Source organism: Nerophis ophidion, linkage group LG10 (assembly GCF_033978795.1).
Source record: "Nerophis ophidion isolate RoL-2023_Sa linkage group LG10, RoL_Noph_v1.0, whole genome shotgun sequence".
Taxonomy (NCBI): domain Eukaryota; kingdom Metazoa; phylum Chordata; class Actinopteri; order Syngnathiformes; family Syngnathidae; genus Nerophis; species Nerophis ophidion.
Genome location: NC_084620.1, coordinates 23,680,974 through 23,704,433, shown reverse-complemented (window position 1 = coordinate 23,704,433; position 23,460 = coordinate 23,680,974). Strand labels below are relative to the sequence as shown.

The following is a 23,460-nucleotide window of genomic DNA, read 5'->3' as shown; positions in this document are numbered from 1 at the left end:
AGCATAAGAACAAGTAAATACATTAGAAGTACATTTGATTATTTACATTAGGTTATAATCCGGAGAGATGGGATGTAAACGGAGGAGGGTATTAGTAAGGGTTGAAGTTGCCTGGAAGTGTTGTTTTAAAGCGGTTTTGAAGGAGATGCACTTACTTTTACACCTGTTGGGAGTGCATTCCACATTGATGTGGCATAGAAAGAGAATGAGTTAAGACCTTTGTTAGATCGGAATCTGGGTTTAACGTGGTTTGTGGAGCTCCCCCTGGTGTTGTGGTTATGGCGGTCATTCACGTTAAGGAAGTAGTTTGACATGTACTTCGGTATCAGGGAGGTGTAGCGGATTTTATAGACAAGGCTCGGTGCAAGTTGTTTTACTCTGTCCTCCACCCTGAGCCAGCCCACTATGGAGGAGTGGGTTGGAGTGAGGTGTGATCTGGGGTGGAGGTCTAAATGTAACCGGACTAGCTTATCGTGGGATGTTTGGAGCATGGCCGGCTCTACGCAGGGGCAAGAGGGGGCAGAGCCCCCTTAAATAAATGTCTTGCCCCCTCAAATCCAAATTTGAGAAAGCAAATTTTAATAAACTCACAAAATTACTACATTACAAGTTGACAAAATTATCTGCACTAGCGGAAAAATCCGCCGAAAAAGGGACACACACGATATAGTAGTGTCGGCTTCCCTCTCATCCCTCCCTCCGCTGTACGTGTATTCACCATTCCACAGGCTGCGCAGCAGAAACACACCCACACACACCCCTCAGCCCTCAGTAAACATCCAATCACTGTTGCAGTATGAAAGTAAAAGAAAAGGAAAAGTTGTCTACATTTAGGATGTGTGTATTTGTGTAGTCTTATCAGTCATAAACACGTTTATCGTCGCGGACTTTCGGTGCAACGGAGTTCCTTTTTTTTTTTTTTTTTTTTACAACTTGACGAGAGCAGTGACAGCGGAGGCTCTGAGCAGCAGTGGTTCGGAAGGCAGAGAGCCTCCACTGTCCCTGTAACAAGCTAAAAGTCATTTAAGATGCTGTTAATGACGGTAAAAATGAAACATAAGATATATATTCTGCTTAGCAGTCCTCCTTTGCTGTCCTCTGTTCAGAGGGGAGTCCCTAGCAACGGCCCGTTTTGCTTAGCAACGGTCTGGCAATTCCATCCATCCATCCATTTTCTACCGCTTATTCCCTTTAGGGGTCGCGGGGGGCGCTGGCGCCTATCTCAGCTACAATTCTTTTTCCGTTGTTTTTCTTGTAATTCTACATAGTCAACCTTTAATGTTTCAATCTACACTTTGTAATAAACAAATTACAAGTTTCATTTGATATGACCAAGACACCTAAAAACAAAAACACAGCCGTTTTCATCAATTTACAAGCAAGTGGGCAACACACATACTTTGGAGTGAATGAATTTTGTGCCCAGATGAGTGCCCACGTCCACTGCATGTGACAAACTGAAGAAAAGTGACCTGTGTCTGACAGACCCCTACGTAAAGTCCCGCCCCAGGCTGTAGTCCTGTACTGTTGTTGTTTTTCTTCATGTAATCACAGCAAGTTTTTTCTGTTGTTGTCCAAGTTTACTTATTTTCTGCTCCAGGTTCCAGCAGCTCACAAAGAGAAAGTTAATGCTCTGTAATGCATCCATTTTTCAGAGCATTTAAAAAGTCTAGTCCTGCTCCTGCATGTAGTAGTAGCAATGATGCTACTGCTAGTACATCAGGGACAGCAGCTAGCAATACTGCACCTTTAGCACCAGCAAGCACTGTTTCTCCTGCACCAGCTCCCTCCGTCCCCCCAACAAGCGCTCCCCCAAAGCAGCCTGCTCAGCTACCCAGTGACTTAAATGGCAACGCACCATCTCAGCCAATACTGGGTGGCTACCCAAAGCGTGTATTTGGTACAACATTAAGATCATTCAATCCTGCCTGGTACCGCACACGACCATGGCTAAAGTATTCTGTGGTGCGAGACGCCTGCTTCTGTTTGCCCTGTCGGAAATATGGCAGCGCTGTTAATGTTTCCCCCCTGAGGGATTGCCACCTTATTGTGGTCAGGGGGTTTGCGTGCCTCAGTGACCGTAAGAGCTATACCAGCAGGAGCTTAGTCTTCAGGTGGGACACCCAAGTTGGACAGGTCTGAAGGTAGAGGCCTGACAAAGTGCAATCCACTACTCCAGGTTGGTGTTGGACACATAGCTAAAGACCCATTTCAATGAAGAAAGCATCGTTACTATAAGCACGGGAAAAAAAGTGCTGGAGCATGATGTGTACACATGATGCCCCCTTCACATTTCTGACTGCCCCCTCATATAAGCATGCCTAGAACCGCCCCTGGTTTGGAGTCTAGATTTGAGGGTTTTGGAGGTGCTGGGGTACCAGGAGGTGCAAGCGTAATCGAAAAGGACATCATAAAGGACCCATCTCACCCTGGACATAAACTTTTTGAACTGATGCCCTCAGGCAGGAGATACAGGACAATAAAATACAGGACAATATGCTGGACAACCCGTTTTAGAAACACTTTTTACCTGAGAGCAATTGTGTCGCTGAACACAAGATGACAATAATGACTGTGCATGTGGGCTGTATGCTTGGTATTTTAATATATTTTTTTATTTATTTTTTTATCTATTTATCAATGTTCTTATGTAGGATTTTGCACTAAATTAGTTTGCATACAATTTCGTTCTACAATGTACAATGACAATAAAATATATTCTATTCTATTCTATTCTAAAATCAAGTCATTTTTACTAATTGAGTTAAAATTTGTGTGGATCAAAAATTTAAAAAATATCCTAGCATCGATCATTAGCACAACGTTTTACTAACTGACATAAAAACGGTGTTTCCTATCGTGCACTACGCTTTGCGAGTGCACGAGTGCGTTCACAGAGGTGAGGCAAAATGCAGCATCAGGATGGGGACTCACGACCACCTTCAATTGTTGCGGACTTGCTACATGGAAAACCAAATTGACTTTATCGACTAGATGCAATGGAAACTAAAGAAAAGAGGAGGGAAACAGATCTCTGTTACCGTCGTCATTTCCTTTAAACGCGCAACGAAAAATCGTCAATCGCTTTGGGACAGCATTAAACAATCGTGCGCCGCTTTAAGCTTTGTGTCCCTAAGCGACTTCCGTCGAGCTGGTGAAAACAACATGGTGCTGGAGAAGAAGACCTCCGGTAAATTGTCTTGCTTTTGCCTTCATGGCTCTTTAAAGTTGAATATAGTGAGTCGGTGCCTTTACTGAACGCATTTGTCTGTTATGATGACTTTATCTCTTAGTCTTGCGTTTGTATTTGTGCCAGCTCGGGTGGAGGCGGGCCAACGGAGAGTTTTGGATGAAGCCACCCGCCAGAGAAGGTTGAGCAGGCAGCTCGATGCTTTGGAGAAAGACAACTTCCAGGTAGGTCACTTCAATTTAAAAAAATACCTCATTCTTACGGCAGCCGGCAGCAAGGTCCTATACACATACAGGCTGCCAAAACACAGGCCACTAAAGGTTATGTTGGGTCCTGTTTATGTCACTTGGCATTAGAGGAAGAGTGAATGTGAGTGTGAATGTAGTCTGTCTATCTGTGTTGGCCCTGCGTTGAGGTGGCGACTTGTCCAGGGTGTACCCCGCCTTCCGCCAGAATGCAGCTGATATAGTCTCCAGCAACCCCAAAAGGGACAGGCGGCAGAAAATGGATGGATGGATGTATTAAGCTTTACAGGTGTGTGCTAAACACCTTTTTTACTATGAAGCCACGCTGTTGTAACACGTGGCTTGGCATTGTCTTGCTGACATAAGCATGGACGTCCATGATAACGTTGCTTGGATGGCAACATATGTTGCTCCAAAACCTGTATGTACCTTTCAACATTAATGGTGCCTTCACAGATGTGTAAGTTACCCATGCCTTGGGCACTAATGCACCCCTACAGTATACCATCACAGATGCTGGCTTTTGAACTTTGCACCTAGAATAATCCAGATGGTTCTTTTCCTCTTTGGTCTGGAGGACACAACGTCCACAGTCTCCAAAGACAATTTGAAATGTGGACTCCGCAGACCACAGTACACTTTTCTACTTTGCATCAATCCATCTTAGATGAGCTCGGGCCCAGCAAAACCGGCGGCGTTTCTGGGGGTTGTTGATAAATGGCTTTCGCTTTGCATAACAGAGTTTTAACTTGCACTTACAGATGGAGCGATGAACTGTAGTTACTGACAGTAGTTTTCTGAAGTGTTCCTGAGCCCATGTGGTGATATCCTTTACACCCTTATGTCGCTTTTTGATCCAGTACCGCCTGAGGGATCAAAAATCACGGGCATGCCGCTTCCGTGCAGTGATTTCTCCATATTTTCTGAACCTATATTCCTTTCAATAGGTCGTTGAGAAATGATGTCCTTAAACTGTTTGATAATTTGCTCACGCATTTGTTCACACAGCGGTGACCCTCACTCCATCCTTGTTTGTGAATGACTGAGCATTTCATGCAAGCTGCTTTCATACCCAATCATGGCACCCACCTGTTTTCAATTAGCCTGTTCACCTGTGGGATGTTCCAAATAAGTGTTTGATGAGCATTTCTCAACTTTCTCAGTCTTTTTTGCAACTTGCACCAACTTTTTTGAAACATGTTGCAGGCATCAAATTCCAAATAAGCTAATATTTGCAAAACATATAGTTTTCCAGTTCGAACGTTAAGTATCTTGTATTTGCAGTCTATTCAATTGAATATAGGTTGAAAAGGACATGCAAATCATTGTATTTTGTTTTTATCTACGTTTTACACAACATGCCAACTTCACTGGTTTTGGGGTTTGTATGTGCAAACCTTACCAGTGGCGCCACATCTGAGAGGGATATACAGATAAATGACCAGGTGCCCAGAAGACATTTGTCAGAGTGAAAAGGCAAATTTATATTCATGAAACTTTTTTAAAGAATATTAAATGTAATGACTTGTATTTTCACCGTTTTGCATGTGTTTTTGGATGTTTGTGTTGCATGTCTTTCCAGTTGCATGTGTTTAGGAGTCTGTGTGTTTTGGACCCGCACTTGTGTGTTGTGTTTCATAAAGGTGCACTTGTTCTGGTGGTTTGCATGTTTTTTTAACGTTGCTGCACGTCTGCTCCTGTGGTAGGGCTGGGCCGATATGAATATATATGCGATAGACACGTAATTCATCCATCCATCCATCCATCCATTTTCTATCAATACAACATTTGTACAATTAAAAATATATTTTTATATTTAATTTTTGTTCGGAAGAAGGCAGAAAGAATGAAACATGGTGATTGGTTAAACAACAGCACTCACGGTCTGGTAGTCCTAGCAAAACAGGAAGTTATCAGTGAGCACTAGGAGGGAGATGCTTAACAGCCAATCGCGAAACAGTATCAACTAAAACGTTTGGTTGTGGCATCTTGCTGTCTTGCTGTTGATTCTCTGCATGGAGTGAGAAGAGGTACTAAAATGAGTGCTGAACAGAGCCAAAAAAATAGGAATAAAACAGTAAAAGTCACCTCAACAGTATGGCTTTTTTTTTTTTTTTTTTTTCCCCAACGGACTATAGTCCTTAACCGCGCTCATCTTTTCCTTTTAATACTTGTCCGTTTCCTATTCGGATGTACGGAAACAACAGGTAGGGTCTAAGGTGCAGGATTGTATTAATCTAACAAATAGCAAATTAAAACAATTGTGCTACTTTTAAAATAATTTATTTCAATAACATTTAAATAATAATTATTGCATAATATAAATTAATTTCCAAACTTAAATAAAAATAACAGACCAAATGAAATGTTACACAGACCATGTAACGTCCGGGAAGTAAACCTGCAAAAAACTGTTCTTCTCAGGTTTCTCTATGTTTACATTTTCACACGCTACTATTTTTTTAACACTTCTTCCATCCATCCATTTTCTACCGCTTATTCCCTTTTGGGGTCGCGGGGGGCGCTGGCGCCTATCGCAGCTACAATCGGGCGGAAGGCGGGGTACACCCTGTACAAGTCGCCACCTCATCGCAGGGCCAACACAGATAGACAGACAACATTCACACTCACATTCACAAACTAGGGACCATTTAGTGTTGCCAACCAACCTATCTCCAGGTGCATGTCTTTGGAAGTGGGAGGAATCCGGAGTACCCGGAGGGAACCAACGCACTCACGGGGAGGACATGCAAACTCCACACAGAAAGATCCCCGAGCCTGGGATTGAACCCAAGACTGCAGGACCTTCGTATTGTCTTTAACACTTAATTTCTTACATATTCATAATTTTTGCACCTTACTTAAAAGGTTATTGTAAAGTGTTTTGTATGATTGAAGTGAAGTGTGAAGTGAATTATTTTTATATAGTGCTTTTCTCTAGTGACTCATTGCGCTTTACATTGTGAAACCCAATATCTAAGTTACATTTTTTTAAACCAGGGTGGATGGCACTGGGAGCAGGTGGGTAAAGTGTCTTGCCCAAGGACACAACGGCAGTGACTAGGGTGGCAGAAGCAAGGATCGAACCTGGAACCCTCAAGTTGCTGGCACGGGCACTCTACCAACCGAGTTATACCGGCCCATTTAAGAATTTTTTTTTCATTGATTGTTGTAGTGTTTTAGGGTTAGGGTTTAGGTGGGTTAGGGTTAGATTTACTTTTTCCTCCATATCGCCCAGCCCTACTCCTGGTTTATATTTTCACTAGATAATAAAAAATTATAATTTTCGCTATTGACCAATATAAAAAAACTTGTATCGTGATAGTTTTCAGCAATATCGCCCAGCCCTACACTGTCGGCCACCGTACATTCCTCATTCTTGACGCCAGCCAACATATATTTGCCCCTTCGTTCGGTGTGTTTTCAGGACGACCCTCAGAGCTCCCTTCCACCGCCAGGTCCAACAGCCCGCCTCCCCGCCTTTAGTGAAACAGAAGAGCCAGGTAATATGCCATGTTCTTCTCCTTCCTACAGCTGATCTATTGTAAGATGTGTTTTGTTCAGAGAAGAAAAAGAGGAAGACGCGGGGCGACCATTTCAAATTGCGTTTCAGGAAAAACTTCACAGCGCTCCTGGAGGAAGAGGTAAGCCTTCGCCTTTTCCTTCTCTTTGTCTCATCAGGGGCTGAGCCCTCCTCTACTGTGCTTTACGTTTCACTTTTAGAACCTGTCGGAGAAGCTGGAGCCAAATTACCTCTCTGCGCTGGTCCCCCCCTCCTCGCTTCCTCCAAGACACTTTTGCTGTGTGTGTGGATTCCCATCCAACTACACTTGCACTACCTGTGGGGGGCGCTACTGCTCCAGCAAGTGCCTGAGCACCCACAGAGAGACCAGGTATGTTCCAACCCCAAACATGGACTACTTTTGTGTGCAAAATAGGCAGCATCCGCTTTCCTCTGTAGGTGTTTGAAGTGGACACTGTGACGAAGGCGGTGGTTGTTGCCACGGAAACTGCCAGATGGACACTTCACGTGGGAGGAATGTAATGTGGACACTGTCAGCCATGTGTACTTCGTTGTCTACATTTGTGTATGATTCTGTGGAGATGTGGCTTGATGACACTTTTTAAAGCCCTGTAATATAAAAAGCTATAATTATAGGATTTAACTATCACAATCTGTGCATTTGTATTAATTGAAATGTATTTGTCAGTTCTATCAATACATTAAATAAAATACTGTTTAGTATTTTGGAGAACTTTACCTCTTAAGATGTGTAATTTCTTCCAAGTCTGTCAAGTAGCCAATGTGCCTCCTCAAACGATACAAGTAAAGCTAGTCTTTTTTAACAATTACCTCCCCTATCTCAAAAAACTAAGATCATTTTGTCAAAATGTGTGTTTTTCTGAGATTTTTTTATATTATATCGCCTGCGATGAAGTGTACTGGACTACAGGATGTCCTCAGTTTATGACGTTTGTGCTTATGATGGACTCATTTTTCTTAATTAAAAGCGGATTTTCAAACTGATCAGTCTAGTTTGTAAATACAACACTCGATCTCGAGCACTGTTACATGTGTGCATGTGGAAAAATAAGTTTTAAGGACAAAGTCGCTTTTATTTTTTGGTGAACTGTTTACCCTCCATTTTGTCTCCCAAGCAGAAGGCAGACTGACATTAGCGAGTTGCAGAAAACGACAAGGAATTGAAATTAGATATTGTGAATGGTCAGAAATGGGAGCTATTTTGTTATGTTTGTATATATATATATATATATATATATATATATATATATATATATATATATATATATATATATATATATATATATATATATATATATATATATATATATATCTCCTTCTGTAGGAACTAGGAGGGCTAAAGAACTTTAAGCCTTGTGTAACTTTACATTGTACCTTTTTGCTTTACAGCTTTTTTGCTGTTTTATATTATATAGTGTATTTTAAAAACAAAACTGCAGCTCAAGCTTTGGGCACCTTTGTGACACTAAAGAAGGTATTGTTGAACATGTGAAAGGATCTGCTCCTATGAAATGTACAGTGATAGCTTAGCAGTGTAGGCATCTCGTTACTGAGACCTTCTACAAATGACACAACCACTGGGATAAAAGTGAAAAATTGTTCTTTTTTAATTATTGTTTAATTGAATTATTGTTTTAATATTTTTATTACTGTATTTTATGTCCTTCATGTGTTCTGTGTACAAAACCAGTGAAGTTGCCTTGTTGTGTAATTCATAAATAAAAACAGAATACAATGATTTGTAAATCCTTTTCAACCTATATTCAATTGAATACACTGCAAAGACAAGATATTTAAGGTTCAAACTGAGAAACTTACTTTTTTTTTTGGAAATAATCATTAACTTAGAATTTAATGGCAGCAACACAAATTGGCAAAGGGGCATTTATACCACTGCATTACATGGCCTTTCCTTTTAACAACACTCAGTAAACGTTTGGGAACTGAGGGGACCAATCTTTGAAGCTTTTTAGGTGGAATTCTTTCCCATTCTTGCTCGATGTACAGCTTGGCCTAGTGGTTAGAGTGTCCGCCCTGAGATCGGTAGGTTGTGAGTTCAAACCCCGGCCGAGTCATACCAAAGACTATAAAAATGGAACCCATTGCCTCCCTGCTTGGCACTCATCATCAAGGGTTGGAATTGGGGGTTAAATCTCCATAAATGATTTCCGGGCGCTGCACCGCTGCTGCCCACTGCTCCCCTCACTTCTCAGGGGGTGATCAAGGGGATGGGTCAAATGCAGAGGACAAATTTCACCACACCTAGTGTGTGTGACAATCATTGGTACTTTAACTTTAAGTTAAACAATCCGGGGTGTCCGTTGTGGTATTTTAGACTTCATATTGCGCCACACATTTTCAATGGGAGACATGTCTGGACTACAGGCAGGCCAATCTCGTACCCACATTATTTCTGTTGGTTTTCCTCGTTCTGGTATTTACTTCAGATTCAGTGCTCTTATTTTGGTTTCCACTTCCTCCTTGTTCCGCTGAACACTGTTCATTTCACACATCTGCTGTTGATTGGCAGCTGGTCCACACCTGCTGCCAATCAACATGTATGCTATTTATGCCTTGTGTCTCGATGATAATTATATGTTTGGAACTTCTGTTGGCAAGACTGCTTCGTGTTTTTGTTTTGATGAGAATTAGGTCATCTTACCTGCTCTCCGCTCTCCTGGTTCTTGCATCTCGGGGTAGCAAAACGGCAGTCATGCGTTTTCCTGACACTAACAGGTCTATGAGGGTCCAAATTCCAGTTGATACACAGGTGTTCAAATACTTATTTTCAGCTGCCAATCAACAGCAGGTGTGTGAAATTAACAATGCTCAGCGGAACAAGGAGGAAGTGGAAACCAAAATAAGAGCACTGAATAGGAAGTAAATACCAGAACGAGGAAAACAAACAGAAATTAAGTGACAGATCGTCACAGTTAGTCCGCCTTTAAAAGTCCTCCTCCACTCCATTGTATTTTCCTGAATCAGATGCACCTGTGTGAGGTCGTTAGCTCCATAAAGACACCTGTCCACCCCATACAATCAGTAGGACCCGAACATTCAGCATGGCTAAGAGCAAAAAGCTTTCCAAAGACACCAGAGAAAAAATTGTACAACTCCACAAGGATGGAAAGGGCTCTGGAAAAATTGCCAAGCAGCTTGGTGAAAAAAGGTCCACTGTCGGAGCAATCACTAGAAAATGGAAGAAGCTAAACATGACGGTCAGTCTCAATCGGAGTGGAGCCCCATGCAAGATATCACCTCGTGGGGTCTGAATGACGCTAAGAAAAGTGAGGCATCAGCCCAGGACTACACGGTAGGACTTAGTCAATGACCTGAAAAGAGCTGGGACCACTGTTTCCATGGTCACTGTTGGTAACACACTAAGACGTCATGGTTTGAAATCATGCATGGCACGGAAGGTTCCCCAGCTTGAACCAGCACATGTTAAGGCCTGTCTTAAGTTTGCCAATGACCATTTGGATGATCCAGAGGACTCATGGAAAAAAGTTTTGTGGACAGATGAGACCAAAATGTACCTTTTTGGTCATGATTCCACTATGCGTGTTTGTAGGAAGAAGAATGATGCGTACCGTCCCAAGAACACCAATCCTACTGTGAAGCATGGGGGTGGTAGCATCATGCGTTGGGGGTGTTTTTCTGCTCATGGGACAGGACGACTGTACTGTATTAAGGAGAGGATGACTGCAGCCATGTATTGTGAGATTTTGGCCAAAAACCTCCTTCCCTCAGTCAGATCATTGAAGATGAGTCGTGGCTGGATCTCCAACATGACAAAGACCCAAAGCACACGGCCAGGAAAACCAAGAAGCGGCTTCATAAGAACCATATCAAGGTTCCGGAGTGACCTGCCCAGTCTCCACACCTAAATTCAATTGAAAATCTTTGGAGGGAGCTGAAAGTCTGTGTTACTCAGCAACAGTCCAGAAACCTGACTGATATAGAGAAGATCTGTGTGGAGGAGTGGACCAAAATCCCTCCATGCAGTCTGTGCAAACCTGGTGAAGAACTACAGGAAAAGTTTGACCTCTGTAATTGCAAACAAAGGCTACTCTACCAAATGTTATTGTTGGTGTTCAAATACTTATTTTCAGCATTATCACACAAATAAATTGTTAAAAAAATCATAGATTGTGATTTCTGGATTTTTCTTTTTAGGTTATCTCTCATCCAGTGGACATGCAACTACCGTGAAGATTTCAGATCCCTCCATGTTTTCTAAGTGGGAGAACTTGCAAAATAGCAGGGTGTTCAAATACATATTTTCTTATATATATATATGTATATATATATATGTGTGTGTGTGTGTGTGTGTGTGTATATATATGTATACACATACACACATACAAGAAATACTTGACTTTCAGTGAATTCTAGCTATAAATATAGTCCCCCTTAATCCCGGCCCCGCCGACCTCAGATCCCAAATCACCCCCCCATCTCAAGAATTCGGAGGTCTCAAAGTTGGCAAGCATGATATAAGTAGATTGAAGTACAAAATCCTCAAACTTATGTTTTCAAGGGAAAGTAAATTCAGACGCGCACGTGAGACTGGGTATGTAATGTTTTTGTTATGGGAGGTTAGTTTGTCAATACAACATTACGGTAAACCGATGGATGCAAGCATTACGGTGTCAACGCAATGACGTCAGAGGTAAGGAAGATGGCTGAAGGCGGAAGGTAAAGTAGTTAAGAGGCTGTCAGAACGCTTGTGTCTCAGTGGACCGTTTTTTTTACATCAATGTCTTTTAGACGTGTCCCCACTATATTGTCGTCTGGAACTCATTCACTAGGACGCAAAGTCCCGCTCAATAGTCGAAGGCGTCAAATCAGTGCTGTTAGCATGGCTAGCACAGCTGGTTATCAGAGCAGCTAAATATTATTGCGATGGATTTCTTTTGGAAGGAGAATTTCATATTGGTTTAAATGGGCTGGGATAAGCATGTTGTATGAGATACAAAAGTTTTAGAAAACGGGATGCCTGCCTTAAAAAAAAACGAAAGCGGGGCGAGTAGGACGCTTGTAGTCGGGAGTAGGTGAACCGGTAATCGGACAGTCGAGCTACGCGAGGGCCAAGTCTGATTCGGGCCTCCACGAGGCTTCGTAAGGTCTAACTGCGCGACTTTTGACCAGGAATTTGCGGACACGCCTGGAAAACATGTCAAAGTCGTTGCCACGCCACAGTGAGTGTCCGCCAAACTAAAATGCTACTCATTCATTATTAACCGCTCTCGTTTAGCTCTGTTTCTATCCTTGGCAACTGTAAGTAATTCTTCAGGTTTGATTGATTGCATACTGACACCCTGTGTTTCAATGTGTGTGTGTAGCGGGGCAGTGTAGGTGGCCGTGCACTGTGTGAGACACCCTGCATAGACTCATCGCCATGAGCAACAAGGAGATGGTTTCCACAGTGACAGGTCAGTGGTTCTCGCTCTGTTGCTATGGTACTATGGAAACCTGTTGTCAGTTATAGCGCCATCCATCCATCCATTTTCTACCGCTTGTTCCTCTCGGGGTCGATCAAATGGTAATATTTATACAGATTAGAAGGAGTAGTGCGATTTTTGAAACAGTTTCACCTACTATGTACACAGTCTCCTGACTACAGAGAAAGTTAAAGGCCTACTGAAAGGAGATTTTCTTATTTAAACGGGGATAGCAGGTCCATTCTATGTGTCATACTTGATAATTTCGCGATATTGCCATATTTTTGCTGAAAGGATTTAGTAAAGAACATCGATGATAAAGTTTGCAACTTTTGGTCGCTAATAAAAAAGCCTTGCCTGTACTGGAAGTAGCAGACGTTGTGCATGTGACGTCACGGGTTGTAGGGCTCCTCACATCCTCACAATGTTTCTAATCATAGCCACCAGCAGCAGGAGCGATTCGGACCGAGAAAAAGAGGATTTCCCCATTAATTTGAGCGAGGATGAAAGATTTGTGGATGAGGAAAGTTAGAGTGAAGCACTAGAAAAAAAAAATAGGCGACGGCAGTGGGAGCGATTAGGATGTTACTAGTGTTTTAGTGAGATGAAATAGTCATACCTGAAAGTCGGAGGGGTGTGGTGACTGCCAGTGTCTCTGATGGAAGCCACGGAGGAGCCAAGAAAGTCGCAGCTGCCTCTTTGACAGCTGCTGCATCAGGACACAAGCTCCCCTCATGTCTCCGGTAAGAGCCGACTTACTACCACAATTTTCTCACCGGAACCTGCCGGTTGACATGTGGTAGAGAAATATGTTCGCTTGACCGCTCTGTTCCATATTAAAGCTTCACAACAAACAAAGAAGCACCGACTTCGTTTTGGTTGCTAAAGGCAGCTGCAATCCACCGCTTTCCACCAACTGCATTCGTCTTTATAGTCTCCATTATTAATTGAACAAATTGCAAAAGATTCAACAACAGATGTCCAAAATATTGTGTAGTTATGCGATTAAAGCAGACGACTTTCAGCCGTGAGTGGTGCTGGGATAAAATGTCCGCTCCAACCAATAACGTCACAAGCACGCGTCAACATAAGCGTCATCATTTCGCGACGTTTTCAACAGGACACTTCGCGGGAAATTTGAAATTGCAATTTAGTAAACTAAACGGGCCGTATTAGCATGTGTTGCAATGTTAACATTTCATCATTGATATATAAACTATCAGACTGCGTGGTCGGTAGTAGTGGGTTTCAGTAGGCTTTTAAGTTAAAGTTAAACTGCACAGAAAGTTAAGTTGAAGTACCCATGATTGTCACACACACAGTAGGTGTGGCAAAATTGTTCTCTGCATTTGACAAATCACCCTTGATCACCCCCTGGGAGGTGAGGGGAGCAGTGAGCAGCAGTGGTGGCCGCGCCTGGGAATACTTTTTGGTGATTTAACCCACAATTTGGGAGGGAATTATTTTCCTTTAGACCTTTTCGTAGTGCAGTTAAGACCAAAATGTGACATTCATGTGTGCTTGTGTGCACATTCAGAGAATAAAAGCCAGAGGAAGGTGTTCGTTCCCAACAAGCTGCTGGAGTGTCTGCCTCGCTCATTCAGTTTGCCGAACGAGCGTCTCAGGTGGAATACGAATGAGGTCAGTCTATGTCTATATTCTAATACAATTCAATGCAAATGATTTCCCTCAAAAATGTAATCATCTTCACACTGTCAATTGATTTAGTCTTGTGGAGCTTCAGTATAAGTTGAAGTTCATGTGTGTGTGTGTGTGCAGGAGATTGCATCTTACCTGGTAACCTTTGACAAACACGATGAGTGGCTTTCTTGCACTCTGAAAACCAGGTACACACACAAGCAGTTCAAGCAGCTTGTATTCTTGGCTGACCATTGACTGTTTCAGGCCAAAGAATGGCAGCATCATCCTCTACAACAGAAAGAAAGTCAAGTACAGGAAAGATGGCTACTCCTGGAAGAAACGCAAAGATGGAAAGACCACCCGAGAGGACCATATGAAGCTGAAGGTGCAGGGGATGGAGGTAAATAGCACTTCCTTCAGGGCACAAAAGGCATTGCAGCCATAGTAAAATGAGTTTGCACTCAAGCTGACCTACTGTATCTGTGCTTGCAGTGTCTCTATGGTAATTACGTCCATTCCTCCATCGTGCCAACATTCCACCGGCGGTGCTACTGGCTGTTGCAGGTAAGCTTACTCAAAAAACCACACTCACACATTCATACACACATTCACATGTGCCATTCGCATTTCGACAGAACCCAGATATTGTGCTGGTCCACTACCTGAATGTGCCCTCCCTGGAGGATTCTGGGAAATTCAGTCCACTGCTGTGTGCTCTGACCAGTCGACATGACAGCATGAAGTGGAGCAGAGATGATCTGCTGTGTCAGCTCAAGCCTATGTGTAAGAAACACTTTGTCTTACAATTGCATGTATACATAGTCCAGATGAGTATTGTGTGTGTGTGTTTGCGTGTGTGTGTGTCTCAGTTCACAGCATCAAAACTTCTGGAGACACCAGCGATTTCAGCATTGAGGAACTTGTACAGCTCATCTTGGATCGCCAGAGAACCAAACCCCAGCCACGCACGCATGCCTGCCTCTGCAACACCAGCCAGGGTAATACTCCCGCTGTGACATCACACGCTAATGTGTGTGTGTGTGATGTGTACATTTGTGTCATCACCACCAGGAGGGAACATTCCCCACAGCTGCAACAGCACCAAGCATCGCATCATCTCCCCCAAACTTCCCCTGTCCTCCTCACCTCTCTCCTCAGAGGCAGTAGAGCTCGGGGGAGGCGTGGGAGACGCCAAGCTTCCTCACCTCCAGGCACAGAGCAGCCCCGACTCGTCTCCACGTCCCCCCTCTACGTATGTGAGCACCACAAGCTCCTTGGATGTGAAAGGCGACAGCGGATGTGAACCATGGTGTGCTCCTTGCAGCTCGGCCTCGTCTCCCTTGCAGCCACATGTGGGAAACCACAGGAATGGTTTCTACGGCGACCACCATGGCAACCTGACCACTGTGGCACTGCCACATAATGCAGTGATCGTCATGGCAAGCACTACTGCCATCTCAGGTGGAGCCAAAGGGGATGATCCAACCAACCAATTATTACTCCCCCCCTCCATCCACCTTCCTGCAAAACCTGCCTCCCCTTGCCCTCCCTCCCCCACAACTCCACCCATCCCCCCTACTGTCCACCCAACAGGGATGACCACCTTGTCACTCGCTCTTCTTCCTTCCCCTGTTTTAGGAGGCTTGCTCCTCAATCCTTCCTCTTCTGCCTCCCTCCGGTCTCCACCTCCCCCCCTGGCAACATCACCTTCCCCTCCCATGTCATTTTCCTCCTCATCTCTCCCCACATTCCTCCCACCTGCCTTTGATCCTGATTCCTTCTTGAACTCCCCAAAGCAGGGCCAAACGTATGGCGGCCCACTTCCTCGTTCGAGTTGCACCACTTCCCCCGTTATCTGCTCCTGCTCCCCCCTTTCACCTTCCTCCCTACCACTCTCCCCCACGTCCACCCCACCCTCATCAATTTCCCCTCCTTCATCCCTCTCCTCCTCCTCCTGTGAGAATGACAGAAAGGACTCCGCTTCCCTTCCCCCCTCTATGTCCCTTACCCCAACTTCCTCGGTTGCCCCGGCCCTCCTCCCTCTTTGTTTAGAGATTGGCGCGCTAGGGGACTCTGAGGAAAAAGACCAAGGAGGTGGCAATAATGTGCGCTGCATAGCTCCTCCCACAAAGTTGGCACTACTACAGGTGAGTCACGCCTTTGGCACCTACACAAACAAATATTATCATGACAACACATTTGGTTCCAGTACTACAACCATATGAACTGGTTGGGGTGTACATGTCTGTCTGGTGCAGCCCTGCCACTCTTCAAATGCGTCACCAAGACAACAGATGAGAAGTAGTGCTGCTTTACTGCCGTCAGATGGCCAGCCCAAACTGTCACCTAATCAGGAGCAGCCCTATGATCACCTGCCAGGACCTGGGGCTGCACCCTTACCCCCTCTATCCCATCAGCCCATTCGGCAACAATCCGATAACCAGGAAGATATCACCATGGAAACCTCTGCCCAGTTACCAGCCATCTTGCAGGTGAAGGAGAGGATGTGGCTGGGGCATGACTTCGAAGCCCCTCCTATGGACACCCAACTGGAAGCAGAGCCCTGTGGGCAGGAAGAAGAAGAGCTTGTCATCTCTTTTGACAGCCAATTTCCTGACCTGATCTCTGATCTCGTCACAGAGGAAGCAAATTCTGATGCACCTCTTTCCTCCACAGTCGTGGATGTTGGTGCCACCCCGGCTTTGTTCCCAGCTGGAATTCGCTACATGGTGCCCCCCCAGCCCTCCCCCTCTTCCTCCTTCCTACCCTTTCCTCACCCACTGCCAACTTCGTCCCGACTTGCCTCTATCACGGACTTCTCACCTGAGTGGTCGTACCCTGAGGTAACCCATCATCAGCACTACAAAAGTTCTTCACAATTCGAATATAAATATGTGTATGTTGTGCAGGGTGGGGTGAAAGTATTGATCACGGGACCGTGGAGTGAGCAGCTGGGTCAATACCTGTGTGTGTTTGATCAGAGCTCTGTTCCAGCATCACTGATCCAACCTGGCGTGCTGCGCTGCTACTGCCCCGGTATATGCACACACATGCACTAGGGATGTAACGATAAATCGTATCAATGATAACTGACGATTAATATTACTGTTAAAATGATCAAAAATAGCGATTGATAACTCCATTTTGATATACTAGTGGACTAATGCTGACATGAAAACAAGAGACATGAATGTCTTTCCCCATTTAGAAACAACATACCCCAATCTTAACTTGCATAAACACATTGCTGTCTGAGTAACTAAGCCATTGAATTGTGCACATTGAACCTACAAACTTTGCTCTCTTAGCCCAGAATAATTGTTCTATACTCGGAAGAATAAAGGATACAGGATTCAGTGTGTGTGTTAGTGATTTAGTGTGAGTTAAAAATGTTGTTTGGACTTGGTTGTTGGTTTTAATAAAGTGGTTGTTGATCGTCCCCCACATTGTCATCCTTTCAAAATCTGGGCAAAAGCTAAAATACATAACATCTACATAAAAATCCTACAATCTGGGTGCTTCATTATTTGGGATTTTGATATATATGGGCGATATGGACAGAGTCTTCTGGAGAATTTGCAGGTCTCTATCTCTGACTGTGTTTCAATCGCCATTTTTACAAAAGAAATTATTCGACAACTCCTGCTTCTCATCTTCCTCACATTGCGCAATGTGCATGCGTATGGCCAAAGCCCCACACACACACACCAAACTAAGAAGTAAAACAGGAAAAACTCATTCTCTGAAGCAAGTCAGCTCAAGCGATTCAGATTTTTTAAATAAATTGTTGCATCCCAAGTAGGCTGTATCAGCTCTTTTTTGACAGTATTCAGGAAGCAGCCTAGCATGTGTCCAACAGTTTATCCTCACAGACAGATAACCTACTGCTGCCCCTTCTTAAAATCATTTGGTGTTTTCTCTCCCTAGCTCACGAGGCCGGGCTCGTCTGTCTTCAGGTTTTGGAGTCTGGAGGTTCTGTTTCCTCATCAGTTCTGTTTGAGTACCGTGCAAGAAACGCCAGTTCGCTGCCCAGCTCTCAGCTCGACTGGCTCTCATTGGACGGTCAGACTGGTCACTGTAGTCTGATATTAGGAACAAGTTTAGCTCCTCTCTACAACCTGGTTACTTGACAAAAAGATTTCTGTGTTGTACAGACAATCAATTCAGAGTGTCCATCCTGGAACGCCTGGAGCAGATGGAGCGCAGAATGGCAGCCATGGTGGCCCGCAATATTACCCAACAGCACAACACACAACAGCAGTGGCAGCAACATGGCAACCGGCTGGCCACGCCCTCTCCCCCACACACACCCGACGAGTGTGACCAGGTGTGGAGACTGACCAATGACTTGAAAGTGTAAGTCACAGCAGCTGACGTGTGTGTGTGTGTGTGTGTGTGTGTGTGTGTGTGTGCGTGCGCGCCAGTCGCCTCAGTGGTTTGAGAGGAGGATTGTACGAGTGTGTGAGAGGATGATGAGAGGAGTGCGATGGAGTGGAGGTGAAGAAGATAGGCTTCATCACTCTGTGCGTCACCGTGGGATGACACTGCTCCACCTGGCGGCTGCACAGGGTTATACATACCTGATAAACACGCTCATTACCTGGAGGTACACACACACACACACACACACACACACACACACACACACACACACACACACACACACAAATACACATTTGCTTAATCCTTTGATGTGGTGTATAGGCATGTTCACAGTGAAAGTTTAGACCTGGAACAGGAAGTCGATCCTCTCAACGTTGACCACTTTTCCTGCACGCCGCTGGTATGACACTTGTGTCATGGCTCTCTGATATGTTGTAGGGTCAGACACCTCTCAGGTTTGATGCGTTGTGTGTGTATAGATGTGGGCGTGTGCTCTGGGCCATCAGAGGGCAGCGGAGCTCCTCTATGCCTGGAATAGTTTGGCTCTTGGCATCCCAGACTCACTGGGCCGCCTACCACTTGCTGTGGCCCGCTCGAGGGGACACACGTGTCTCGCTGGCGCTCTGGAGGACCTGCACATGCAGGCGCACGTGACTCCCAGAGACACACATGCGCATCCTCCAGCCTCACCTCTGTCGACAAGTCCGGACACAGGTGACATGCCAGTAGATGGTCATGGGATGTGAGGTCATTGCTGCGGTTCTAACCATCCTGCTTCTGCCCATTGCAGGTCTCAGCTCTTCCAGCAGCCTTCCCTCCCCTAGTGATTCCTGCTCCCCCTCCCAAAGCTCTGCTTACTCTAGTTACTCTGCCCCCATGGACACCTCTCCGTCCTCTCCATTGTCTCCTACATCTTCCTCTTTATCCTTGCCTGTTTCATCTTCCCCATCGACCTCCCTGGTTGTGTCGCCTGCATGGGGCGAGGGGCCAAACACAGGTAACATTTGATTAAAGAACATGTCCTCTGGGCAGTACCAACCTGTTTTACTAATTGTTCTAGCAGATTTGAACCGGTGCGACCTCATGGAGTGTAACAGCGAGAGCTCTGCTTCCCCCGTCCTCCCCCACATGGAGCCAGCACTGGCGGAGCATCTCCTGTGCTACAGCGAGAACGTGGAAAACGAAGGCGAGGAGGAAGAGGAGGTGCTTGAAGTACACGTTACACAATGCGTCACTACTTAATCCTAACTGCAGATATTGAGACGTGCTGTTGGTCACAGGTTGACATGGCCACACTGGCCGAACAAATCATTGAGGCAACACCAGAGCGAATCAAACAAGAGGACTTCACCAACGGGTCGGAGTCACTGCTCCGTGAGAGTGGGGACAGTCCCGCCATTGAGGACACCTGGTTGGCAACCTACCTGGACACAGTCGACGCCCATACGCAATCTCTGCCCAGGTAACCCGTAAGCATCATCTTTTTCTTGTGGGAGAGAAGCATCTCTCCACTTTTTGAGGAGGTCTTGATTTATAGGAACCATGTTTTTTTCCCTCTATTTAGGCGAATCTGCCCTCCCTCGCCCCTCAGCGCTTTGGCCCTTCAGAGGCTTCGCCCCCCTTCCTCTGTGGCATGGGCGGAGTTTCTAAATGCATCAGCCAATGGAAAGATGGAAAGGGACTTTGCCCTGCTGACACTGACGGACGGCGAACAGAGAGAACTCTATGAAGCTGCCAGGATCATCCAAAATGCCTTCAGGAGATACAAGGTACCCTTGGGTGCCTAATCAGTGAATGTTTGTGCTGTCCCCTGCTCGGCCGTTTTTCATTCACTATTTATGTGAGCAGGGTCGCAGGTTGAAGGAGCAGCAGGACATGGCTGCAGCTGTCATTCAAAGATGCTACCGCAAATACAAACAGGTGTGTGCGCATGTGTGTCTGTGTACGAGTTTGAGTGTCTGCTTGGGTGCGTGTCTGCGTGATCTAGCTTCACTAACACTAACCTGCTGTGCTTCTCTGCCTCCTCTCTCTCTGGCTAGCTAACATGGATAGCTCTGAAGGTAATGGTGAATCAGTAGATGTAGTGTGACGCGCGTGTGGGAACAAGTACAAAAATGACATGTGCACTACAGAGATAATCATTTCCTGTCCTTTCGCTCACCTTGTGCCTATTTCTCTCACCCAGTATGCGCTCTACAAAAAGATGACCCAAGCGGCCATCTTGATCCAGTCCAAATTTCGTTCATACTACGAGCAGAAACGCTTCCAGCAGAGTCGGCGGGCAGCAGTGCTAATCCAGCAGTACTATCGCAGCTACAAGGAGTACGAGAGGCTCAAGCAGGGTTCCAGCGGCGGCGCAGGCCACACCCCCAGAATGAAGTAAACTCAGTGTCAATGGACTAAGGTGGCTTGTGAGCATGGACTTTGAGCAACAGTTGTTTGTCCTCTGTCCACCAGAGGGACCTTCTTAACCAAGAAGCAGGACCAGGCAGCGCGAAAGATCATGAGGTTTCTGAGACGCTGCAGACATCGGTAACACACACACACACACGTGCAGTCTGCTCGTGACCTCCTCTTGTGATTGACTGTCACTCGTATGTATGTGTGTGTGACGGCGCAGGATCAAGGAACTGAAGCAAAACCGAGAGCTGGAGAGGCGGGGACTGACCACATAGATGCCCTGCTTGGCGAGGACGTGGATTGTCCTGATGAATGTAGTTTTTGGCAGAGAGCTTTCAGAAGGTTTCACCCCAATCATATTGACAAGTTAAAGGTGGTCATGTGACGTAAATACATACATCTCGTCGCATGAATAGTGTGAGTGCGTACATATATATATTTATTCACCCTGTACACAGGGACTTTATAGATGATTTTATTTATGAGTACAAGTCTTAATGAACTGTGACATTTGACCCCCTAGCGTGAGGCGCTGATCCGAACTTGAAATTCATGTGCGTGTGCTTGTGAAAAGCTCCTGGACTCCCCATCTGCACTCTCTGAATTGTATGTGGAGTACGCTGTTGTTATGGCAACCTGTGAGCCAGCATGAGCTTACAACTGTTTGCATGAGTTTTTAATTTCCTGCTTGTTTGTTCACAAAGCGCCACTTTCCAGCCTCTGGTGTCAATGTATTTTTACGCCTGCTCCAAGCGATAAAAGACACATGTAGAGAAAAATATCTGCTTTATTTCATATAAAAGCTGTGCCTCTTCAGCTTTGGACATCAACAAAGCATTATAGGGCGTGTTATGGTTTTCACTGGAATACATGGGCAATGTAGTGAACAGTTGCTTGGTGCATCCCCGTCCAGCTGCCAGGTTGTCGGCTAGAAACCACTCATATCTGATGATTCCGGAACATCTCCGGGTGGTGGAGCAGCGACAGACAACATATGCTTTGTGTCAAAAAAACAACCTCCAAAACCAACACATTTATTTGATGCCTGCCGCTACATGTTGTAAAAAATCAAAAGTTAGACTTTGCAGTTGTATCAGAAGGTAAACAAAGCCAGATAGGACACTGATAAATCATCAATATCAGATCAATACAATAGCAAAATAAAAATATATAACTAAATAAGATCAGTTTGCTTCCCAGGTGTATTTGTCAACGCTGCGTCAGCTCCCGACGTTTACATGCCCTGTCTGATACTCTGGATGATCTGGAAGATAGCTACACACAGACACGTGCGCGTTAAATCAAAGGTTAGAAAGAGCCATGACGTCACAGCCATGAACATACCTGAGCCACAAACCACAAAGACGAAGAGCGCCAGCAGCCACGGACCCACCGGAGACTTCTCCTCGTTGACCGGCCGCTGTAAGACAAACGTCCCAAGGGAGCTCAGTCATTTGTAAAGTAAATCAATTATTTTAATTTTTTTAAGGTTAGCTTTGATTGTTATCTCGACCAGCTCTTAAATTACCTTTAGTTCTGAGTCAACAACAAATGGGAGTCACAGCTACAGATATAAACACATTCAAATATAAATGTATAATTGTATGGGGTACAAATATATGGCATTATGTGATGTGGGACGGTGACACAAGAATCGCAGCGTTAGCCGTTAGCTCGGCTGTCGGTACCGATGTTTTCTGGACGTGTCCCCGCTGTGTGATTGTCTTGCTGTGCCGCTCGTTCGCCACTTTCATCCTCTGCACTGCCGACATGTTTGTGGTGGGGCCGAACCGAACAAGGACGTGAGCCGGAGGGAGACGTTTGCTACCCGCTGCCGAAAGATAGGCGCTCTTACGGCGATGCTAGCCGTTCCTGGCGGAAAACGACTCTGTCACGTGACGGTCTCGTTGCCTTCGAGCCAATCTAGCGACAACGACCCCGGCTGGAGGATAATGGCGTCACACTCCGCCAGTTTCATTGTCGAACACAGTACAAACACATGTTTTTTCTTCAGATTAAGTCATCTGCCGTTGTAATAAATAATAGTTTAGCAACGTCAACATTGTTTTTGAAGTATTCCGGACTTAAATGATGCATTTTGTGAAGCATCTTAACAAACGTCCATCCATCCACTTATTCCCTTTGGGGTGGCGGGGGGCGCTGGAGCCTATCTCAGCTACAATCGGGCGGAGGGCGGTGTACACCCTGGACAAGTCACCAACTCATTGCAGGGCCACCACAGACAACATTCACACTCACATTCACCCACTAGGGCCAATTTAGTGTTGCCAATCAACCTATCCCCAGGTGCATGTCTTTGGAGGTGGGAGGAAGCCGGAGTACCCGGAGGGAACCTACGCATTCACGGGGAGGACATGCAAACTCCACACAGAAAGATCCCGAGCCCGCGAATGAACCCTGACTACTCAGGACCTTCGTATTGGGAGGCAGATGCACTAACCCTAGGCCTCTTCCACCGTGAAGCCCCTTAATAAACGTTTCAATAATACAAACCCCGTTTCCATATGAGTTGGGAAATTGTGTTAGATGAAAATATAAACGGAATACAATGATTTACAAATCATTTTCAACCCATATCCAGTTGAATATGCT

The 23,460-nt window shown here is 45.2% G+C and overlaps 3 protein-coding genes across 8 annotated transcripts; 2 read left to right on the top strand and 1 right to left on the bottom strand.

The window, feature by feature from the left end:
• The first annotated feature begins 2,878 nt into the window (after positions 1-2,878).
• Positions 2,879-7,963, top strand: znhit1 (zinc finger, HIT-type containing 1). The gene is made up of 6 exons (XM_061912927.1): positions 2,879-3,190; positions 3,317-3,414; positions 6,863-6,938; positions 7,000-7,079; positions 7,159-7,328; positions 7,397-7,963. Exons 1-6 carry the CDS (start codon positions 2,995-2,997, stop codon positions 7,416-7,418), a joined length of 642 nt encoding a protein of 213 aa, XP_061768911.1. The 5' UTR covers positions 2,879-2,994; the 3' UTR covers positions 7,419-7,963.
• A 3,647-nt stretch (positions 7,964-11,610) lies between these two features.
• Positions 11,611-21,844, top strand: camta2 (calmodulin binding transcription activator 2). Of its 6 annotated transcripts, none has more exons than XM_061912920.1 (26): positions 11,611-11,677; positions 12,325-12,414; positions 13,961-14,064; positions 14,203-14,270; positions 14,329-14,464; positions 14,557-14,628; positions 14,700-14,847; positions 14,934-15,062; positions 15,136-15,316; positions 15,389-16,211; positions 16,323-16,907; positions 16,974-17,100; positions 17,992-18,126; positions 18,219-18,391; positions 18,498-18,670; positions 18,769-18,847; positions 18,927-19,161; positions 19,238-19,444; positions 19,508-19,650; positions 19,728-19,909; positions 20,012-20,216; positions 20,296-20,367; positions 20,487-20,507; positions 20,633-20,826; positions 20,905-20,979; positions 21,068-21,844. In XM_061912920.1, exons 2-26 carry the CDS (start codon positions 12,381-12,383, stop codon positions 21,120-21,122), a joined length of 4,356 nt encoding a protein of 1,451 aa, XP_061768904.1. In that variant the 5' UTR covers positions 11,611-11,677; positions 12,325-12,380; the 3' UTR covers positions 21,123-21,844. The 6 variants fall into 6 exon arrangements, with proteins under 6 accessions (XP_061768904.1, XP_061768903.1, XP_061768901.1 ...); XM_061912919.1 differs by having other exon boundaries at positions 18,489-18,670; positions 19,511-19,650; XM_061912917.1 differs by having other exon boundaries at positions 18,489-18,670.
• zgc:85858 (uncharacterized protein LOC405879 homolog) lies at positions 21,617-22,755 on the bottom strand. Its single transcript, XM_061912925.1, has 3 exons — positions 22,536-22,755; positions 22,192-22,267; positions 21,617-22,122 (listed from the first exon to the last, which is right to left on the bottom strand). Exons 1-3 carry the CDS (start codon positions 22,617-22,619, stop codon positions 22,082-22,084), a joined length of 201 nt encoding a protein of 66 aa, XP_061768909.1. The 5' UTR covers positions 22,620-22,755; the 3' UTR covers positions 21,617-22,081.
• Positions 22,756-23,460: the final 705 nt, after the last annotated feature.